The 22,388-nt window shown below is 42.1% G+C and overlaps 1 protein-coding gene across 4 annotated transcripts in view; it reads left to right on the top strand.

Annotated features, from left to right (window-relative positions):
- Positions 1-22,388, top strand: part of CEMIP (cell migration inducing hyaluronidase 1) — a 102,220-nt gene that overhangs the window by 59,231 nt on the left and 20,601 nt on the right. For all 4 annotated transcript variants that reach the window (XM_090148982.1, XM_090148984.1, XM_031587706.2 and 1 more), the window contains exons 8-15: positions 464-559; positions 1,178-1,299; positions 3,495-3,636; positions 4,600-4,791; positions 12,340-12,515; positions 13,073-13,282; positions 18,582-18,787; positions 21,980-22,049. In XM_090148982.1, the coding sequence (XP_090005108.1) occupies positions 464-559; positions 1,178-1,299; positions 3,495-3,636; positions 4,600-4,791; positions 12,340-12,515; positions 13,073-13,282; positions 18,582-18,787; positions 21,980-22,049 (1,214 nt within the window). The remainder of the gene's footprint in view (positions 1-463; positions 560-1,177; positions 1,300-3,494; positions 3,637-4,599; positions 4,792-12,339; positions 12,516-13,072; positions 13,283-18,581; positions 18,788-21,979; positions 22,050-22,388) is intronic.

Raw genomic sequence — 22,388 nt, 5'->3', positions numbered from 1 at the left:
CTGATGGTTAGAGATATTTAATTGAATGCTCTCTTTATATTTTACTGCTTTCAATTAATGCAGCTGAAGCATCAAACTGTGGGGTATAACCTCGGTCATCTGAACCGTGAAATAAAAGGTGAGATCCTGTACCAGTGTAAATCCTTGTAACTCAGTTGAGCTCAGCCTCTGCCTCCCTCTTTGACAAAAAGCTATGGAACAAGCCCAGTTCACACCAGCTGAAGATTTAATCAGTTTGTCCTGTATTGGTAGCCTCAAAATCTCTCCATAAAACCATTTTGTTGCAAGCTGAATCCTCCTGATTGTCCAGCGTCTGAAGTCTCAGTAACTTTTTTATGGAAGTTATACTAGGCTAAATCTGGATAATAAACCTGAATTATGCATATATGCACATGGAAAATTGCCTTTTCAGTTTTGACATTTTTTGAGTGCATTCATTGATTTTACCATTTTTAAAAAACAGGTCACAAAGGCTCAGCTGTGGCTAAAGTATTCAAACTATTCAGAGCTGAGAATGGAGAACTCTTTAATGTCTCTTCGACTAGTGAGTGGGTTCAAGGTAAGAAGTCTGTTTGCTATCTAACTCAGTGGTAGAGCTGATAAATAGGGTGAACCATCCTTTTTATTGCAATTCTATTTGTGAAGAGTGGGCTTGCAAGTTGCTATTTATGTTGCTGCTAACCCAAGTAAAGAACATGCACAGATTCTTTCCTCAATTGTCTCCAGGACTCTCTGGATAACTGGCATTCATTTTCCTCTGTTGCTCTGGGTATGAAATTCCATCTCTTATGATCTAAGATATCACACACAGCCTCTTATTTCTTCTGACTGCATAGTCATCATGTCCATGTTTCAGACAACATACAGTAACTGAAACTTGATCTGAAAATCCAAAAAGACAGCTAAAGAGGACCGGATCCAAAAGCCGTAACTATTAATAATGCTCATACTGCAAACTCCAATTATGCAGCTTTTAATAACTCTGCTCTCCTTTGGCTGGTTGCACTTCACAGCATCATTGCAAGCGGCTGACAGACTGGCAGGAAGAGGCAGGAATCAGATCATCAGAGAAGAAACTTGTGAATGATATCTGAGATCAAATTATGCTTCGTGTGTTTTTGCTGCATTCATTAGGCGTGACTTTCAAATGACTCTTCTTGTTTGCACTTGTCTCCAGATGTAGAATGGACAGAGTGGTTTGAGAAGCCCGAGAAAGCAAGATCTAAAGACATGGAGAAGCTTTCTGACTTCAAAGCTGCTCACCCTGATAAAATCTGTAGGCAGCCCATTGACATCCAGGTAGGCCAGCTTACCTCTTGCTTTAGAGAGGCAGCGTGAGATGAGAGCCCCCAAAATATTGTGCTTGTCAGTAACTTTTGTTTCTAAATAAAAGACACTGATTATTTTCCAGCTGTAATACATAACCGACAAGTTCTGTCTAGTCTTGTCTTGTTTTGAGACAAAAGTTTGTAGAATTAAGCTCCTTTCAGTAAATTCTGGCTTCTGGCATGAAAAGGAGTACAGATGGGGTCAGGGACAGCACAGATGCTATCATGAAATATGTGGTTCCCTGCTGGAAGACTGTAGGAAAAAAAATAAGACATGAAAATTTCAAAGTTTTTAAATGATTCTGGAGTGGACCCTACCTCAAAAATTAATCACAGAATGTAATGAGATGGTATTGCAACCAGCTGTAGTAGTTGGGAAAAATGCCAATGAGCTTGCAGCCATTTTTGGAGTCAACTGTTGTTTTTTTTTTCCTCTGGAAAGAAATTTGAATTCTATTTGGAGCTAAACATTAAAATTACACCATGTGGCTGAGGTGAAAAAATATATCTTTTCTGATAGTGCAGAAACCTATTCAATCAAAAATAAAATTATCAAAACAAAGCACTTTTGTTTTGTTTTGGCAAATGTTAGCCATATGCTTTACCCGTCTACCTGTTAAAACAAGTACCAGAGAAGCTTTGCCTATCAAAAAACAATAAAAGACTCCATACCTGTGGGAAGTTAAATCTGAGGTTCCTGCATCCACTGGTGGATTTTCCTTATTCACACAAATGCAGTTATTGAAGTAAGTGGGAATGCTGACAGTACGACTGTAAGTTTCCAGGCCTACGTGTTCTAAAGAATCTCCTCTTGAAAAGAAAGGAAGAAAATGCCCTATGACTTTCTGCCAGACCTTAGCAAATCCACATTCATTTCAGCTTCCATATACATGAATTAGAAGTGACAACCTAGTTCAGAGCAGAGGTCAGATGTTCGTTATGATACAGCCCTTTTAGCTTGCGTACTGAAAGAGAAACAAGAAATGTATTCTTCTTCTGTGCCAGAATCAACCTTTTTTTTCCTCTGTTATGTTAAATTATAGATACTTTTTTTCCCCCATGAACATTAAAAGCAAAACAATTTTTTTTTTATTTTTTTTTTATTTTTTTTAGCTTCTCCTGCAGATTTTAGGGCAATTCCTCAGGTAGCATAACCTGGCGTTTGTTATCGCATTCCTAAAGTTACACTGATTTATACCAGCTGGCCTGCTTCAACTATGCTGAACGTGAAAATTTGAAGATACAATGATAATAACAGAAGCACAGTACAGCCAGAGGCACATTCCTTCAGCTGGTGGTGTTAATCCTATCTGCAGCAGCACTGTGGCTGCATTAATAAGGAAGGTCTGCATGAGTGAATTAATCAGGATCAGGCCCTTCATTGAAAGATGGTTTATCTCCTGCTGCCTTGTTAAAATGCATGTGTTATTTGGATTGTCCAATGTAATTAGTTGCATTTTTGTGAATGGATCAAGCTATAGAGCTGGGCTGTGACCTGAGGGATGACACTTGCCCCAGCAGGAGCACAGGAGAGGCTACGCATCCCACTACTTCTTTGTATGATGCAGCTGTTTCCTCAAGCCAACCCTATAGGCTGGTACCTGTATGTGAGAAAAGGCCTCCTCTTCTTGTTCCTTTTGGAGCAAGGTTACTGGAACAGCTTTATTTATTTATTTATTTTATTTTGAGAGCAATTATCACTGACTCATTGAAAGAAGCAGTAAGACCCTGCTCTTGTTCTTCTGCAAAGTTCTGCTATAGCTGAGCCATCAGCAATGACATGAGTGCAGCAAAGAGGTTTGAGAGCATGAGTTCATTTGGGTACAAGCATCTGTGTTCAGTGTTGTCATCTGACCTCAAACAAATACCAAAAGAAAATCTAGGGCACCAAGACCAGATGTTAGTGAAGTTCAGAATACTCTACCCAAGAAAGCACATGGTCTTAATATAGATAAAGGAGATACACATACAACTAGCAGTAATCTACGCAGTCAGCACATACAGTAGCTGTTCTGAAGCACCAGCTGGAGTGCCAGCTGGATAGCACACATACCAATCATCCCATTTTGTTATACAACTGTTGCGCATCACTCAAAGCAAAAGCCTCTTATGATGACATCAGTGTCTGAACGTATCACCAACTTTATATTTCTGTTCTCATTCCAGGCAGAGACCCTCGATGGAACTATTTTAACTACTGAGGTTTTCTACAAGAATGGCCACGACTATCGGTTTCTTTGCCACGGCAAGGACCAGACAGGTGAAGGTTGCCAGAACTACAGAGTGCGGTTCCTGTGTGGCAGCTCTGGTACGTGCTCCATGTTTGAAAGCCAGATGCTTGTGCTGTCTGTCCACTGGGTTGGCTCTTCAGAGGTAGAAGTAGTTCATCCCTGAGAAAGAAAAGCCACATGAGGAACTTGAATTTTGCCTAGTGTTCTTGTTTCAGATGTCCAGAGGCACAGAGTCTTCTCCATTGAGTGCTTGACTTAAGGTAGATGGTATAGGTATAACCCAGAGCAACAAAAAGCAGAAATACTACCTTCCGATGACTGAGATTTTGAATGAGCTATTGAAGTGAACATAGATATAATGGCTGCAGATTTACCTCAGGAAAAGTTCCTGAGCCCTACCAGAGAAAGCAGAGTATGACTCCAAAACCAAGCAGCACCATGAAAAACACTTGACAAGTCCCTTCCCATAAATATCTTGACTTTCATCGAAGCATTTTAGGATGAGGTAGGATTAGTCTATCACTGTGTGCAAAGACAACAGGTTTTGAAAGAAATACTTTGTTTTATAGTTATTAATTTCAACACCACTGTGCATAACCTGGCCATTGGAAAGGTCATTAGGATTCTTCAGTACTCAGCTGGTGGGAAGAGGAGGGTAGAATACTGTTGTTTTGTTGGAAAAAAAAACCAATTGTTATGTAAAAGACCATTTGGCTGCAGTAAATAACAGTGCCCAGTACGAGAAGAGCTACTAGTAAGTGGGTGAGGTGAAAATGAGCCACTCAATGCTACTTCTAATTTTAGACATGGGATTAGTGGAAAATCCATCTGCACACATTTAACAGAAGACACTTTCTTGTTTGCTTGCTTTTCAAGCTTAAGCCAGTAACAAGCATGATTGGAAGAGTTAACTGTTTTATATTGAATGAGGAAATCATCTTTTTTGGTGGTGCTCCAGGCAAAAAAAAAAAAAAAAAAAAGAGCTGGCACTTTGTGATAAGATTAACTGAGTCCTCCACCCTTCCTTTTTGGCTTTGCAGTGAAACCAAAGCTTACAGTAACCATTGACACCAATGTGAACAGCACGGTGCTGAATCTGGTGGATGATGTGAGCTCATGGGAGCCTGGAGACAGGATTGTGGTTGCAAGCACTGACTACTCCATGTACCAGGCAGAGGAGTTCCAAGTACTGCCATGCCCATCTTGCAGACCCACCCAGGTCAAGGTTGCAGGTAAGGTGATTCATCTTGTCACATTAGTGTTGCATTTCACAGATTCCATCGTTTTCACTGAGTAAACTCTGTTAATCAGAAAAAATTAAAAGACACCTGAATTTGATGCCTAGCTTTGATGATACTTTTGGGAACACATGGTTTTTTCTTACTACAAAATCATCTAACTTGATTCTGGTTCCTTTCTGCCTTCCCTTTCCATAGCTGACTCTGAGTTTTTTTGTTTGTTTGTTTGTTGGTCCTCAAGCTTATTGTTAAATGGATGCATTTATTTCATGGAGACAAGTAGTGGACGTGTATTTGAATTATTCAATTTTGTATATCTGTATTTGAAAACATATCACTTCCTGGAAAGCAGGAGATGAACACAGCTGATCTGAGGAGTGTGGTGAGGGAGGATCCAAGTGTGAGAGATTTTAAGGTTATGAAGTAATCGACCAGCTGGCTATTTTCCTAAAAGAGTTATATCTAACAAGACAAGTAATCTTACATTTTAGATTTATTTTATTTTTGTTTTACTACTAAAGCTACTGTTTCTCTTTTGCTGTGTCTCCAGACTGCATTGCTCTGAGGTGATGTATTAACCAAACTTTCTGGAGTCACATGGCACATGTATTATCCTGAGTCACAGGAAATGGAGGCTGTAGAGTGCTGCTAAATTAGTCTGAGCAGAAGGAGCAGAAAGCTTTGCAGAGTTTCAGCATTTTTCTCTTGAAGGTGACTAGCTCAAATCTGGAACAAATTGCTTTTGATGAGAGGACCTTGCAGTCTAGTGATTGTAAAGTGACCTTCAGACACACCTCCATGGTGGAGCACATACTGTTACTGCTATGAGCATGAAAGTAAAATGCAAAGGGGAAAATCTGCAACTGCACTTGAGTCTGTGAGGTGGCCTTTTTCTTCCAGAGCTAGATTTTGGCATGGTAGTGAGCAGAACATGGAAATGTGAAGTGAGCTGCATCTTTTGTAAATACATGAACTTTCAATTGCCATACTTTACAAAAGCAAGTGTAATCTTACAGTATAAAAGCATGTAACAGCTGAAACCAGTTTTTATGGCAGAATTTGCCTGGTTGTGAAACATGCACGTCACCGTATCTTTTGCTTCTGCTCTGGCAATTGCTTTAGGAAGAGGTTTTGTCAGCATTTACAGTAAGATCTTTCTGAGAAACCATCGGGGCACTTGGAACATCCAATGCACCCGGGAGTTTGCTTGGTTCTGTGAAAAAAGCTGCATTATCTCTGATGCAACATCTTCTGGAAGGTATTGAGTGTGCTTCCTTTGGCAGCTGCCTCCCACAGGGCTCTCGCCATTATTGTTAGACAGTCTGAAAGAGAGGTGCTCGTCAAGCCAAGAAAAATATTATTCACAGCGTGAATGTATCATAGTCTTATGACTTAAAATGACTAGTAGTTTCAAAGAAGACACATCTCCAAGTTGGATATTTTTCTTTAGTAATTTCGAGCTGTTGGAAAAACTGTACCAGACCAGTATGTTACAAATTACATCATGAAGATGATCTTGGAAGATCGTCAGTGAAAATAAAGATGACACATAAATAAATCTCTTGAAATTCCCATAATCTAATGGATCTGAAAAAATCTTGTATTTATCTTTTATAACAATGGCAACTGAGTTAGTTTAAAGAAATTAATAAGGGGTTAAAAACTACCCCTTATTAGTTAATGTGATTTTCGAGTAAAGAAGCAGTGGAAACACTTGTTAAAGTAATTATGCTCTTGGTCTCCAATTACTCTTTAGGAGAATTAGGACATTCCTTTTATTACCACAAATGACATGAGCACCGCGGCCAAAGTCTGCCTTTACTTATATCCAGGCAACTTCATTGACGTCAATGGGATTTCACTGATTATATAAATCAGGGCAAAATTTGGTCCAGTAGTAACAATCACATCCAATTTTCTTGTAGCAAAAGCACACTCTCACCAGAAAATAAAATCATCTGCCTGATTCTAAGTTCAGCATTGATGAAATAAAACAGGGGAAGGCTGTGCTGTCCCATCTTTAGCAGCCAGGAGGTCTCTGACCTTCTCCGTGCCTAACCATCACCTAACATCCATTGCCCTGAGCCATGATGTGCAATTAGACAGGATAAGGAACACTAATGAGCCAGGGGGCGGTATCTCCATGCTAGGTGAGCATCCCCCTGTTCTTGTGCAGCAGTGCTCGGCTCTGATTTGCATTCGGAAAGCGCTTGTCATAAATGTCTGCTTCCTTTCCTGATGTGAGTTATTCAGGACTGCTTTGCTCCTCCTGAGAAAAGGCTTCTGCACAGATATATTTATTCACGGCGTCTCAGGGGATGTCATTTGTAGTAAGTGGCGTGGCCTGATTATCCTGAGAGTTTTAGTTTAGCAGCTGAGAGCTCCTGAAGTCCATCCTTTAAAAGACAAATGATAAAAAAACTGTTCCTACCCAAATGGTTTATGTTCATTTTAATCTCTATTTTTTTCTTTTCCTTTCTTTTTTGGAAATAAGCTTAAGTTTCAGGTCTGAACTACTTAGAGACTCTTTTTTAAAAAGAGGCAGAAAAACTCATCTGTGTGGACAGCTAATTTGTTGTGGCAGTCACTTGGCATAAGAAGGTTTAGTTATAATTGGTGCTCTCATCATTTGCTAGTACTTTAATAGACAGAGTTTAGCATATTAGGATAAAAAAGTCAGATTTATTGTTTAGGTCCTGCCCCATTTATATTGATACTTCCTGCTGAAAACTACTTACTTTACTGGCTAGAAGTGGCCTGATTAGAGGCTGGGCTTTTCCAGACAGCTTAAGAGAGTAAATAATTCCCATCAGGATTTTTTTCAGTAGGATTTGGGTGTCTCACTGGACTTCTGACAATCTCAGTGTAGGAAGCAAGGGAGGACACGCAGGGACTGATCTTATGTGCTCCCTTATCGCAGCAACTATGCTCAAGTCAAAACTGCTGCTCCCACAAGGAAGTATAGCCTGGGCGAGGGCTCAGCTCTGCAGGTCCTGCTCCTGGTCAGACGGTCACTCTGATAAATGGAGGACTTTTCTCCACTGACCTCCTTTGTTTGATTTTTTTTTTTCCCCCTTCTGTGGGAACAGATTAAAACCTTTTGATCTTGCAGCTTCCCAAGGGCAGGGACGATGGCACAGGGCAGAGGGAGGGAGGAGGAAGGAAGGAAGGAAGGGTTGTGTTGTGGCAGCACTGGATAGTAGGAAAATCAAGTATTTGGTCTAGTTTCCCTGGGAAACAAGTCTTATCTGCATCTTCGTTGCACTGTGTGAAGTTACTACCAGTGCTGATAAGTTTCACCATGGAATAGAAAGGATGAAATGCCCTTTTGTGTGTCTATGTGCTCTTGATAAAACAAGCAAAAAACCTTTTTGTGCATAGCATAATTACTCCAATTATCCCACGTATTAGTGAATCTATGATTATGAGCCTACATATCTTAAATCTCGCTTATGGGGCAGTGAATACTATAGAGAGATGGAGCTACTTGTTAATGTAGAGAACTTTGAATTAAAACTGTAGACACACAGTGATCTAACAACTTCCCAGAAACCGCCCGCGTCAGCATTCATTGTGTGCTGTGAAGGTGGGAGAAATTACTCCACCAGCGAAATTCAGATACTTTCAGAGATTTAGAGGGTTCTCTTTAGAAGTTGACATCATTTTTTGCTGGAACTTGCCAGAAGTTCTTTTTTTGAGGCATCCCTGGTGCTGGAGGGTTGGGCAGGAAGCATTGTGTAATAGCAGTCTTTTCAGTAGTCTTTTCCTTCTATCTCTGGGCAGTGCTTTGAACTCCTTGTAAAGCTTCATCCTTTCTACTATAAGTCCTTTCACTCAAAACCTGCTTTTCCTTGATTTAAGGAATAATTAATCATTAAGATGTCAGGATGTAGTGTATGACTCAAGGCTGGTCAGATCTCTCAAGCCATGCTGCGTCGCATTTCAGACTTGCAAGCGCAAATCCCATCAAACCAATTCAGAACAATTTGATAGGATGTTTGTGTGAATGTTTGTCAGTTATTAAATATAAAGCAACAGGGGCATTACCACCAGTGATGACAAATGCTTGGCAAAAATGCTAAATCTGGCAGAGGTGTGGGCTGCCATCTGCAATGAGTTGCACTGGTTTTAAAGGTTCCCTGAAGGATTTATTGGCACTGTGTTACGTGAGTTAAGCAGGCAAGTTTGTATTTAGAGTGGTGCTGCAGTGGCACAGGCTGCTCGTGGTGGAGTCACCATCCCTGGAGGTGTTCAAGAACCGTGGGGATGTGGCACTGAGGGATGTGGGCAGTGGGCATGGTGGGGGGTGTGCTGATGTTGGACTGGGTGATCTTAGTGGTTTTTTCCAGCTTTAATGATTCTATGATTCCCTTTAGAAACTCTGGTTTGGGAAGCATTAAAAGACCATGAGAGGGAAGGTCTAATCCACAGAGCCTGGAGGAGAACAAAAAACTCCTTAGAGAAAAAGAACAAATCCAGAAGCATCTTAGCTCCACTTTATCTTCACCAAATACAGACTTTCAGATGCCTGATTCACTTCTGAAAGAGAAATGTGGCGCTTTATGGCATTTGAAGCCGAAGCATTTAGAAAAGTAGAAGTATACTAGGGTGTTTTTTCAGAGACATCTCTGAGTGTTACTCACCAGAGCTGAGCACCACCCACACCTGGAGCTGCTGAAACTGTTCTACATTTCCACCCTTCCCAAGTGTGATAAAGCCTGAGCCCAAGCTTTGGGGTTAGGTTCAGGTATGGCAGGTTTTCCTGGAGCTTTGTACAGCTTGGAGAGACTCGGAATTGCTATGATGTTGACATAAGTGTGTCTTTGATTAGTGGATCATCTGTGTTTATCTTAATGCATACTTTCTTTTAATAATTACCTTCTCCTTACTAAGTGCACTGGTGACTTTAATAGTCACTGTCTTGAGTCATAAGCATGGAAGTGGTCTCCTATTTCGCTGAATCAAGACCTTTGTCAGCAAGCCCATACATTAATGCAGTTTTTTTTTTTCCCCTGTGAATTAACATTTTGCTAAGTGAAGGCACTGGTATGACAAAGAGAGCAGCAAACCCAGGGCGTTCTTCTGAGCTCAATCACACGGGCCTGTTGTAGGGAGATGTAATCTGTGTCAGCATACAGCTTTGTTTGGTTTAGATTATAACGAAGCACAAGCCTGGCTCACCAGCAAAGCAACATCTGTCTGTGAGGGATGCAGCATGAATATGCTCAGAGAGGAGATGGTGAATCAGTCACCCTGCACTCATTATTGCTTGGACAATCCCAGGCATGGCTTTGATGCTGAAGCAGCAGGCACAGTCCTCCTGTATTCTCAGCACAGAGTTGGCTTTCTTTGCCCCAGACCAACTTCTGGGTTGGCTTGCCAACCTCAGGCTTGGATTTGTCCATGCTCAGATGTCACACTGCTCCCCGGGGAGACGAGCAGCAGCCTGGCTTCAGGTTTACAGCCCTGCAGTGGGACGCTCCCAGTTGCCACGTGAGCTGCCCAAGCACACCGTGGAGCAGTCCCTTTTGTTTGATTTCTTTCCTCGTGCCAATCACCGGCTGTGCCAGTGGAGGTGCCACGTGTCTATGGACGCACATCGCGGTGCTTCTGGCCCCATGGGAAGTGCCTGGTGCCAGTTTCCAGCAGGAATTGACATCACCAGAGCGATCCCATGCCCGGCTCTGTCTCCCGTGAGCCGTGTCAGTGGGATGGCCCCACGGCCGTGGGCAGCTTGGATTTCTGGCTGCTGGGAGGAGAGGTTTGTTTTTCAAAACTCTGTTAAAGGAGCTATTATTCAAAATCCGCTTTCACACTGCAAGGGGATTGCTTTCCATCTCTCCTTTTTATCTCTAAACAAGTCAAGTCAGCAAAAGCAGAAAGTGAAAAACATGCACCCAAGGAGTTATATTTAGAAACTGGTTAATGCGTATTTAACATTCCTGCCAGTGCTTATGCTATTTTGCATGTCTGGACTGGTGTTAAATTAAATTAAATACATGCAAGCATGACATCTATTATTCTAGAGCTCAGCACATAAATAACAAAACTGCCCATCTAATTCCACTGCCACAAATCCTGGGGATGTGGCTTGAAATAGGACATTCTTCAGATTATCTGAACTTCTTCCTGCATTTCAGTAAATCAAGGAAAGGTCAGCTTGGGGGGAAACTAAAAAGTAACAGCTTGAAAATGGTCTCATGACCTGCGGCTCTGTTCCCTAGCAGAGCTGCTCAAGGGTACAGCATGGGGCATCCCTGTGCAGAGGACACCACTGCCACTGCTTTTTTAATAGAAGTGAATAAGGGAAGCAGAGCTGTTTTGGGGGTAAGCTGGGTCTGATGTTGGCCATAAACCTGAATAGACCTGGCTCATGGCAGCTCTGTGGGAAAGCTCAGGGAAGAAACTGCAAATACAGGTGAGGTGCAAACCCATGGCCACTTAGTGCCATCACTTTTGGGGTTGAGCATCCAATTCCCACAACACCCTCTGCCCATGGCAGACAGTGGTGTGGACCTTGCCTTGCAGGCAGCAAGAAGGAGCACCAACTCTTCCCAAATCCCAGTATTGCCTTTGAACTACACTGCTCCCAGCACCAGCAGAAAGGGGGAGTGAACGGTGTTTGCTTATCTTTGTTATAAAGTCCTAGCAGTGTGTTTTGGTTAAAGCAAGAATGTTTCAATGTTCAAAATCCTCCACGCAACTTGGCACTTCCAGTGCAGCACAAAGTACTTCACAATGATAGCCAGGCTTTGGGCTTGCCATTTGTTTCTAATTACTGCTTTGAATGATTCCACTGAAATGAAATATATGCAAGTGTAGCATTCCTGAAAGTTCAGTGTTTACTTAAAGAGTTTATTACTTATTTTTACTGGAATAATACAGAATGTAGTCCGTAAGATGAACCTTTTCCCAACTGCATTCTCTGCAGAAAGCCGAGGAAGGAAGGAAGGAGCATGAATATGTTTGAATGAAATTACTGCAAGGAGATTATTTTGCTCTCTAGGCATCCACAGTGCCTGGGCTTCACCCCTTTCTGTTCAGGGCAGGGAGGGCTCTCTGTGGTTTTAACCCCTCCACGGAGCCAGGTGTGTTTGTGGAGGCAGGTTAGAAGCAGTGTGGTCTGGCATGCAGTCCTATCAGCTGCCTATGTGCGGGGCAGAGGGAGGTGTTGGGAGCAAGCTGGAGATGTGCAGGCAGATCTAAATTCAGGATAGCAAGCAGGGAGAGGTTTCGCAGTTCTGAAGTGATCACAGTCTCTTTCTAAGGTAGGAGAAGTGTTTTGTCTAACAGCCTGTTGGTTTAGCTCCCTGGCTAACTGGAGCAACTTCAGACCAAAAATCCCACTTCCTCTGTTGCAAATGTCCCAGCAGGACATAGAGGGACACCTGTGCTCCAGCCTTCCGCCTTTTGAGGAGCCAGCCAACAGTTTTTGCTGATTCCAATGCTCCTTTCATTATCAACCAACCCCACCACAGGAAGCCTAAGGGGAAACCAGCAGCGCTGGCAGAGTAACTCTGAAAATGGATCTTGTTCCTGCAGGGAAAGCAGCGTACCTCCACGTTGGCGAAGTCATTGATGGCGTCGACATGCGGGCAGAAGTGGGGCTGCTGAGCAGGAACGTTGTGATCATGGGCGAGATGGAGGGGCAGTGCTATGAGTACAGCAGCAAGTTGTGCTCCTTCTTTGATTTTGACACCTTTGGGGGACACATCAAGGTAGGGCTGGAGCCTTCCCCTTGCACTTTCCTCCACCCAGCCACACCTTCATGTACACAGAAAGTCAGGCTGCAGGAATGGAGGAATCTCTTGTGTCAGCGGCTGAGCAAGCAGCCCCTCCCTGTGGTGCAGCAGATCCACCCCACTGCTGCTGCCTGTCCCTCAGCTTTGAAATACACCCATGCAGACAATACCCAGTGAGGCTGGTGCTCAACCCATCCAGGATACAACCTCCATATCCCAATTCTAGTTTTCCCCAAATTCCCCATCCTGGAGGTTCATTTTGAGCCCAAGTGACAGAAACTCATGGGAAACATTAAATCTGAATGTTTTTTTCTTCCAGAATGAAGTCAAAAGTAGCCATGGCAGCAGTGATGGTATCAAAGAGCAGCTATGGTCACCTTAGCCATCATGACCCTCTCCTTTACCCTGCAGCCATACACTCCCTCGCACATAGTAAATCTCTTTAGCAGATACATCTATTGCTCTACATTCCCCCACCCTCTTGCCCTCAACACCCTTTTATCTTTCTTGACTGATGTTCTGTCATTCTCCAGATCGGTCTTGATTTTAAGGCTACCCATCTTGAAGGTCTAGAACTGAAATATATGGGCCAGCAGACGATGGGACATTACCCAATTCACTTCCACATGGCTGGAGATGTGGACGAGAAAGGAGGCTACAACCCTCCAACATACGTGAAGGATGTCTCCATCCACCATACCTTCTCCCGCTGTGTCACAATCCACGGATCCAATGGTTTGCTGGTAAGAAACCCCAATGTCTACCTGATAGATCCAGGCACCAGTCAAATTATTTCCTCAGTGAATGCAGCTTAATTACTGCAATGTAAGGTGTTTTATTGTTAGAACTAGAATCTGTCTCTTTCTCCTGATTACGTAGATGTTCCAGGCGTATTTCAACCTGCATTCTTAAAAAGGAGGAGACAAAGAGGCACGGCAGGCTGTGTGTGAATCAGAGCAGGCAGAGCTTTTGTCTGTGGGCAGGAATGTCTGTGGATCAGCCCATCTCTAATGAGTAGTTGGACCTGGGTATAGGCAGAGCTTGCTATTTAAAGACGATAATCAGAAGGTTTAAGTGTGCTTCATTTCTCCTATAATAAAGCTTTGGGTTTGCAATGCCATTCACAACATTAAGCATTCACAGAGCTCTGGTTTGTCAGAATTAATCTCCAAAACAGAAAATCCTTTTGGGTAAATCTATATAATGACATATGCTTATCAGACACTTTACAGTGCAGCAGAAGTGCTAGGAACACGGTCAGATTCTCCCTTAGATGTAGAGATGCCTCCTTCTTTGTTGTAAGTTGCAGAGGAAGAACATTATCATACTGAGCATCCTGGAGCATGGTAGGACCCCAGAAGGCTTTCTTCACTGCCACCCCACCTTTGTTCCCTGGCTTCCTCGGAGAGCACAGTTGCTCCTTTGGCACTTCTGGGATAGGAATAAGTTGGTCACAGCCCTTGTTACTTTATTAGTCTTGAACTCCCCATCATTTTAAGACAGTATCTTCAAAGCCAACCACACTAAGAACTTAACATGGGGTATTTTCCACCCACCTGATTATAGTAACAAAACCAAGATCCAGAATGTCCTGAATGAATGCTGTTCCTGAAACTATATATCCAATCAGCTCCACTCACAAAACCAGACAGGAGAAAAGAGAAATCTTTACTTGCATTCAGGAAGTATAAAGATATCTATCCCAAAAGAAGAGCTGCTAAAGATGTGGAATAAACATCAAGCTTGGCTATCCAACTTTTTTCCCAAGTATCAGTTCAAATACAAAGTCTTCCTTTTGGCAAGGAATGCAGGATACTGCCTCCAAATTGGCAGCAATGGAAATGGAAGTCACAGGCATAATTAAAATGCACAGAAGCTAAAGAGAGGGCATTGAAATTGCAGTTCCAGAAGAGGAATGGCTTTTATCTTCTATTTGTGAATCCTGCTTCTGATCTCTGTCTTTCTAAGTTTATACCATGAAAGCTAGTGGCTGAACTCATCTTGTAGGGAAAAAGTACATATATATGGCACTCAGGGTCATATGGGAACTGTCCATTCAAAGTCACCAGCACAGGGGTTGAGCATGCAATGAATAGGCAGAGTAGAAGGTCACTGTTTCAGGATCTGTGTGCCACAGAAGGCTCTTACCAATGGCACCATAAACACACTATCTGTGTATACAGAGTTTGCACAGCTGTTGGTGAACTGCAGACCAGCTAGAGCCCTGCTTATCAATCTGACATGAGATCTTAATTCCTTGTTCATTAATACTTGCCAAAACATATCCCTGTGCCTGGCATTTTTTGTACCAGTCAGATAAATAGATTTGTATAGAGCATTTGGAAATAGTTCTGTCTCTTCTGCTTTCTCCAAGTGACAACTGTGCTTTGGGGGATGCATGGCAAGGGGATGCATGTGCTCATGCTTTTCAGCCATGATGACACAATGAAATTCAGACAGGCTGAGGCAGCTGATGAAAACAGCTTTCTCTCTTGCTGTTACTCAACAGCCACTGCTCCCTAAATGATGACGGTTTGCCTTCAGGAAAAGGCACTCTAGAGAAATCATAGATTTTGGGATGTAGAATCTAAACTGTTAAGATTGTAATCTGCTGATGGTAATTTATCAAAATGTGTCAATACTAAACTCTACGTTTAACCAATTTTTTTATTCTGACCATTCAATTATTGCTAATGGCTGAATTGAAAGCCGCAGTGAAGTAAAGCCATCTTTTTGTTCAGTTTCATCAGAGAACAGGTACTCCATAGGTTGCATCACTTAACTGGTGTTTCATTGCTCAGATAGACATCTGCAGTTAGCAGCTCCAAGCCTTGATTCTTCATGTGATCCCACTGCAATCTCCTCATCTGCTTTCCGATTCTATTTCCCTTCCTTTCCTGTTCCTTCTGCCCCAGATAAACTCACAGACACCCACATAGGTCTCTGGTGAGTACTGTGGTTATTTTGTGTGTTTCCTAGCTGCCTACTATCTTCTGACTTGGGCAACACTACCTGTTTCTACACGCATGAGCAGCATTTGTACAGACAGCAAACAGCTCCTTCTTCCCCCAGGTAACATTCATTCCCTCTGAGGTCAGGGTGATCCATAGCATGCTTTTCTGAGGGAAAACTCTCCTTGATGATGTACATGAACCGGACTTTGAAAATAGCCATGCAAAGCATCTAGCTGGACTGTTAAACCTCAGCACAGCGTAGCATTTAAGGGTGCGTTTAACTGTAGGCCATTGATTTCCAAGGGGTTTTTCACATGTCTGTAGTTAAGTGCCTGCGCAAAAGCTTTGAAGAGCCATCTATTTATTCCTGATGGCAGAACTGTTTTTCTGTGTGTCTGCATGGTGCTGCTGAAAGTCCCTGTCCCAACAGAATCTCATTTTCCTCAGTGAGTTTTTCTGTGCTTGTCTACAAAATTCACATTCACTGGGAGGCAGGGAGGGGTCCTTTTGGAAACAAATCTGTAGAAATTCTCAGCATAATTCTTGACAATTCCAATAATTACCCAATGTTTTCTTTAATACATTGGCCATAAAAACCACCTATTTACGCCACTGCAATCTCTGGGATGAAACTTTACTCTGATTCCCACTCTGTCCAATGGACCCAAGTGAGCAACCTAAAATAGAAACTCCCATTAGTGCAAGAAATTAAATGAAGGTCAGTAAACGCTCTGTCAGGATCCAGGGGAGAACTGTACTTCATGGAGTAAGAGGCTGAGCTATGTGACTACTTAAGCAATATCTGATTTTAGTAATCCAGCTATACTGCACAGTGGTTGTTTTGCCACCGAGGGCATTATCTGCCTATAAATTACTCATGGTTAAGGTAAGATTATGTACCATTAAGAAGGTTTTAATCAAAAATTAAGTCCTTTGGAAAAAATCTTTTGGAACATGCAGTTCTTTTGCAATGCAAACATTTCAGTACTGGGCTTATGCATGAAAAAAACATACAGGAAACTTGTATGTTTGTCAGAGCTGAGCGGGAGATGAGATATGGGAAATGTAATTCATCAAATGGAGGGTGAACAGATACAGTAGGGACAAGGTCCCCCTGGTTGATAACTCTGTGTTATTCTGTGGGCTTTCAGGGATGAGTTAGGACAACACTGGGTTTGTTGGCTCTGAGCCCTTCTGCCAGTGCACATTCCTCTTTCTGCTTCACTCCTCTCAACAAACTGGGAGAGATATTCTCCTTTGACATTACATCCCATAAATAGTGGTGGGCTTTCCCCACTCTCATCTGATCGCCACAAGTTTTCATATCCTAGTCCTGGTGCAGCACTGTGCTGGTTGGAGAGATAAATGACTTTTCCGTGTGGCTAATGTTACTCTGAGGAAGCCATTTCCATCATCTAAATGTCGCAGCACCATTACTTATGCTTTTCCAGTGTTATACAGTTATGCGCGAGAAAACTAATTGTCTTTGGTGGCTGTCTGCAATTTTAACAACTCCAGGATTGAAAGGCATCCTCTACACACTGGAAATCTTCATCTGAAAAGAGGTCACTCTAATGAGATGTTCTCCTATCCCATAAACCTTTATAATTGCAAGGCTGGGACAGCTCATGTATCCAGGGAGGGATGGTTCAATGTAGTACATACTGTTTATGCCTAAATAAAGAAGCCTCGACCTTGCAAAAGCTGTCATCTAGTTAAATTAGAGAAGTTAGCAGTAAATTTTAGTGAAGTAATTTAGTGGAATGTACCACTTTGCAGGTCACTTTAACTCTGTTTAATTTACTGTGGTGACTTATGTTCAGAGATTTGAGTATTTACACTGGAGCATGGATGATACATAATAGATGTGTGTGCAAATGTAAGCTTGCAGTAGATTTGGCAAGCAAAGTATTCTCTCTTAAGTGAAAGCATTCTTGTAATCATTTCAACACTAGTCTTGGGATTTGATTTGAAATTGGTTCTCCTGGCCTCAAGATGAGGCATGTAGATGTCAGAAGAATCTCAGTCCTGCTTACAAAAGTAATTCAGGTGCTTAGGAGTTAAGACCTTTCAACAACCCTGTAAAAAATGGGTTCTGTATCCAGTTTAATATCATATTTTGTCCCTTCATGATTGCTGTCTCATAAGAAGCATTTGTAGGAAAACACTAGTGTCTATCTGAGCTTTGCTAGAAAGGTTTCCCAGGTCAAAGGTAGGTAATTGGTGAAGGCTGATGGGACAAGCAAGGAGAGACCCTAGGACAGACAGCATTTCACCAGGCAAATGAAGGCTTGAAATTCATTTTCCATATCCCAGATGTATACATTAACAACTGACTTGTTGGACACTGAGGGTTGTTGTTTTCCAGCCAGTCCAAGCCTTAGGCTTTGGGTTCATGTATCTGCTCCTGAAATTGTTTTTTCAGATCCTCTAGTGAGGTGATGGGTATTGTTCTGTCCAACACAATAGTGTTCTGATGTTAACACCGTTGAAACCAAAACCAGAACAGCACTGATTAACACCAGCTGATTTGTCTCAGGGTCAAGTAAAGCTTCTGTCAACAACTTGGAAAAAGGGATCAGGTCAAAGCTAAAACAAGCCAGCCTGTCTGGAAAAAAAGACTTGCCACCTCTCTGATAGCCTGAAAAAATATTTTTTCAGCTCAGCTGCATTTTTCAGATGTATTTTATGTAGCTGCCTGTGTAACTCTACGTGAAGATGAATGAGCCCAGATGTAATTTGAACATCCGACATCCTTCATTCACTTCCGCACCCCATGTTTCTTCCAGTCTCATGCTAAGATAGTCTGATTTTGCAGATAGACAAAAGAATGGAACTGGTATTCCCTAGATGACAAATTCTAGTTGAATTTAAATTTTGAGAGGATAACAAATTCTAGTGAATAACTCCCACATCTAAATTTGCTTATACAATGAGCTCTTAAGAGTAGAAAGTGATACTGCGTTTACTTTTGCTTTTGCTTGTATACCCTGAGTTCAAGAGGATACTGGAGTGCTATTATTGTAAAGTCTCTTCTTTGTATGTAGTGGCTGAAGGATGAAACTTGACCTTTGTTTTGTACATGCAGGTGAAGGATGTTGTGGGTTATGATGCACTGGGCCATTGTTTCTTTACGGAGGACGGACCAGAAGAGCGCAACACATTTGATCACTGCCTTGGACTGCTTGTTAAACCCAGCACTCTGCTCCCTTCTGACCGAGACAGCAGGATGTGCAAACTGATCACAGAGGGTGCTTATCCAGGGTACATCCCTAAACCCAGGCAAGACTGTAGGTGAGTGGGAGCCTTTCCTTTCTTCTTTCTATTGTTGCAGGATTTACCCACAAAAGCATTATGAATGTATTATTACGTTGTCACCTTCACAAGCCTCGCCTGCATCCTCCCAGAGTTTGGGAGAGCAGTCTCTTCAGGATCTTTCCACTTGTGTTATTTAGCTCCCTACACACCTGGGCTGTAATTTTCGTTTTTACATTTTTACCATGAAGCCAGTTGTGATGATTGCTACCTAAGATATTATTGGAAATCTCTTTTGAAATAAGATTATGCCTTGCACATTCAGGAGTTGTAGTGGTTCAATAAAGCGTTCCCAGAATGAGCTGGATTCTGACATTAGTGCCCACATGGAACGATAGTTGATTATGAAAATACTCCCATTTATTCTGAAGCCATTAACTGCAAAGAACAGATATAGTTTAATGATACAGGATTGGCATTATGCATCTATTGGCAATTTACCCAAACTGAAGAATAAAACAAACATGGTGTAATAAATGCAGTTTAGCACAGAATTAGGGCTTGGCAATAGAAGATCAAAGACTGTATATGCCTGTTGGATCACTAATAGTGTCCATGCATAAGCTCATGAAAATGTTTCAATGAGAACTTCCCAAAACTTCTATTTTTCAGCATTAAACTTGAAAAATACTCAATGCCTTTCATCTCCCTTTTGCAAGATCCTTTCCTCTAAGTGTCCTTTCAGATCTGCCAACTGAGGTTTAGATGAGGATTATAGAAGCATTTGCGATGAGAAAGGATTTCACAAGTTCTTTTTGCAGTTCTGTTGCCTTTAGAAAAAAATAATCAAATGAAGTATAGAAGAAACATGACCAGCTTAGCCACATAGTTAAGCATTAGAATCTGTTCTAACTAGGATTTGTGGGTTTTTTTTAGTAGTAATTTTTAGCACAGGTTAGAGAAACACCAGTCATGAATTCTGTTGTTGCAGTTGAGCCTATCATAGGACAGAATATGGACTCATTGAGTTCCTGAAGTCCATTCTGGCCATTTTTCCCCTGATTTTCATGCTGTTTTTCTACCTCAGAAATCAAGGTGTAAAGCCAAGGAATGTGTTTTCATTGCTCGTTACTGGCTGCGAGGGAAAAGAGCTCATTTTGATGCATGTTTGGTGTCTCATTGGCTTCCTTGTTCTTCTCCCTTCACACCAACTCTTGAGAGAGCAGTAAACTCTTAAAGTGAAACCTGTGTAGTTAACATCTGGAAAAGCAACTATAATGAAGGGACATTGGCAAATAATCTGGAGCAAATATGTGGACATCAAGTTTGCCTTCAGAAGCTTTGAATTGATGGTGATCATCAAAGCCTGACAGTAATAGTGCTGTGCAAGAGAAGGGAAATTCCTCCACAGTGAAGTTTTGTTTTGAGACTACAGAGCATTGTTGCTGCATTGGTGCTGCTGGGAGAAATGGCTGCTTAGATATTTCTTCAGGGTTTTCTTTTGCTGTAGTTCGAGGGGAAAAAATTGACACTAAAAAAACTAATTTCTGACCAACAAGAAGTCAATGAGAAAGTCTCCAGAGCCAGACGTCTTTCTTCAAAATGAGATAGTGAGAAGCTGATTGATGCCTAATAGCAGCTAGAAATCTTTGGGTGTTTTCTTTCATTTAAAAGTACTCTTAGTCTGCTGAGAGTCTATCACTATCACCCATTCTGTCCTCAGAACTAACTGGGGTTTGGTCCAGAGAAACATATTTTTAGCTTTTTACTTTGGCAAGAGAAAGAGATGAAATTCATGCGGTGCTTTCCTTCACATCTGTGTTTGTTTATAAATGACACTTAATGTATCCATTCATAAAATAAGAGTAAATCAGCCGTCGTTCTCATTTTCCACATAATTCACTTAATAGTCAGCGGGACATCTTTTGTGTCATTTGAAATATTATTACAGAAAAATACTACTAGGAGTGATATGCTGATGTGTAATGAAAAAGTTCTACTGTACTTTGATCCGCCACGTCTTCCTTTATAAAAGAATCTAAGGACCAAGTAGATAGAACCCTTGTTTTGCACTGTGCTCATCCAGCCTCTAGGGCACGAGTACCCCATGGCTGCCCCTCACATCAACCCACGCCATCCCCATGGGCAGCAGCCAAGGCACTCGGCACAGGGATGAGGGATGAGTGCCAGCTGTGGCTCTGTTGGCTTGGAAGAGGCAGGCAGGCAGCTGCTGCCGGTAATTAAGACAATAGGATTGTGCCAAATGACACAGTAACACGTCCAGTACACATGGCTGTGAGGAACAGGGCTGGGCATTGGGAAATACAGCGGATTCAAGGCCTTGCTTTTGCATTTGGAGGCAGTCTATCAAGAATCTCAAGTTGTTTTTTCTAGCCCAGCCTTGTACGTTTTCATGATGCAGTCACATGTATCAAATGTTGCCTTAGACCAGAAATTCCCTTAGAATATAAAGACCCCTTGAAGTTCTTCACGAAAGAGATGTGTTAGGTAGGTGCATCCCCTTCAGGAGGGTGAATCCCACCCAGCAAATTGAGGAAGTGAGTCACATGTCTCCTGGATGTTTCACTCCCAAAGTTCATGTGCCCGTTGGTTAATGATGACTGTATGTCACCGGATGGACAGCGATAGGTTGATCTTTCCTCCTCAACGGGAATCTCTCAATTAAGAGTCCTTTTATGTGCGTTAGGCAAATGGAGTCCCTTTGTCCCAGAAGAAATGCAATGCATAGTGGGGTGGGAGCAAATAAAGTTAATGAATCACAGCAGCTCTGTGTAAAAGCAGGTGCTACGGTATACTTGCAAAGCCTTTAGAGGTAATTCATTGGGTCCCTAGATTAAACAAACCTCTAATGAACCTGAGGGCTTATGTGGGGGCAAATGCTTTTCTGTAGCTTGTGCAACAACATATTTACCTTATCATAAAACATGACTGACATCTGACAGCTTCATAGCAGGCTTGGAATTGCAATAGAAATTCCTCATTTAATACTCTGGGGTTTTAAGAGATAAGGCCATGTTCTCTGTCAAACCACAAAGGACAAATGTGGTATGAGAAGAGAAAGAAAAACAACAAACAGCCCCTTTGCCCCTGGGCAAGACCCCTTATCTGGGGTCTTATCAGCCATGCCTGTACTGTGAGGAGCTGAGCCGTGATTCTGGCGTGTGCTCAAAGTGTCATTTTCATCTCACTCTTTGTTTTCCTCATCTGCAGCGCTGTATCCACCTTTTGGATAGCCAACCCACACAACAACCTTATAAACTGTGCAGCTGCGGGGTCTGAAGTGAGTACAGAAGTTTTCTTATTTGGTAACAATTCAGGGCCCTGCGAGCCAAGGCTCTTGCTGGAATAAAACCTGCTTCTGTTACTCAGGCATTCTTGAAACTGCTAGATAGAGATATATATTAATGTGGTTAGTGCTGCCAATAAAAGGTAATGTTTTTTCTTTTGCTCCATACTTCTTACTTCTCCACACTTGCTGTTTCTAGAGCTGGACGGCTTTAACAAAACTTCCCAGCCTTTGCACAGTGTGCAGCCTGAATAAATGAAATATATCTGGCTGCATAGTCCCAGTGAAGTCTTTGGCAGTCATTCTGTTGATTGCAGTACAGTAACATTGCCC

Source organism: Phasianus colchicus, chromosome 12 (genome assembly GCF_987193195.1).
Source record: "Phasianus colchicus chromosome 12, bPhaCol1.hap1.1, whole genome shotgun sequence".
Lineage (NCBI taxonomy): Eukaryota > Metazoa > Chordata > Aves > Galliformes > Phasianidae > Phasianus > Phasianus colchicus.
This window is presented reverse-complemented; position numbering and strand designations above follow the sequence as displayed.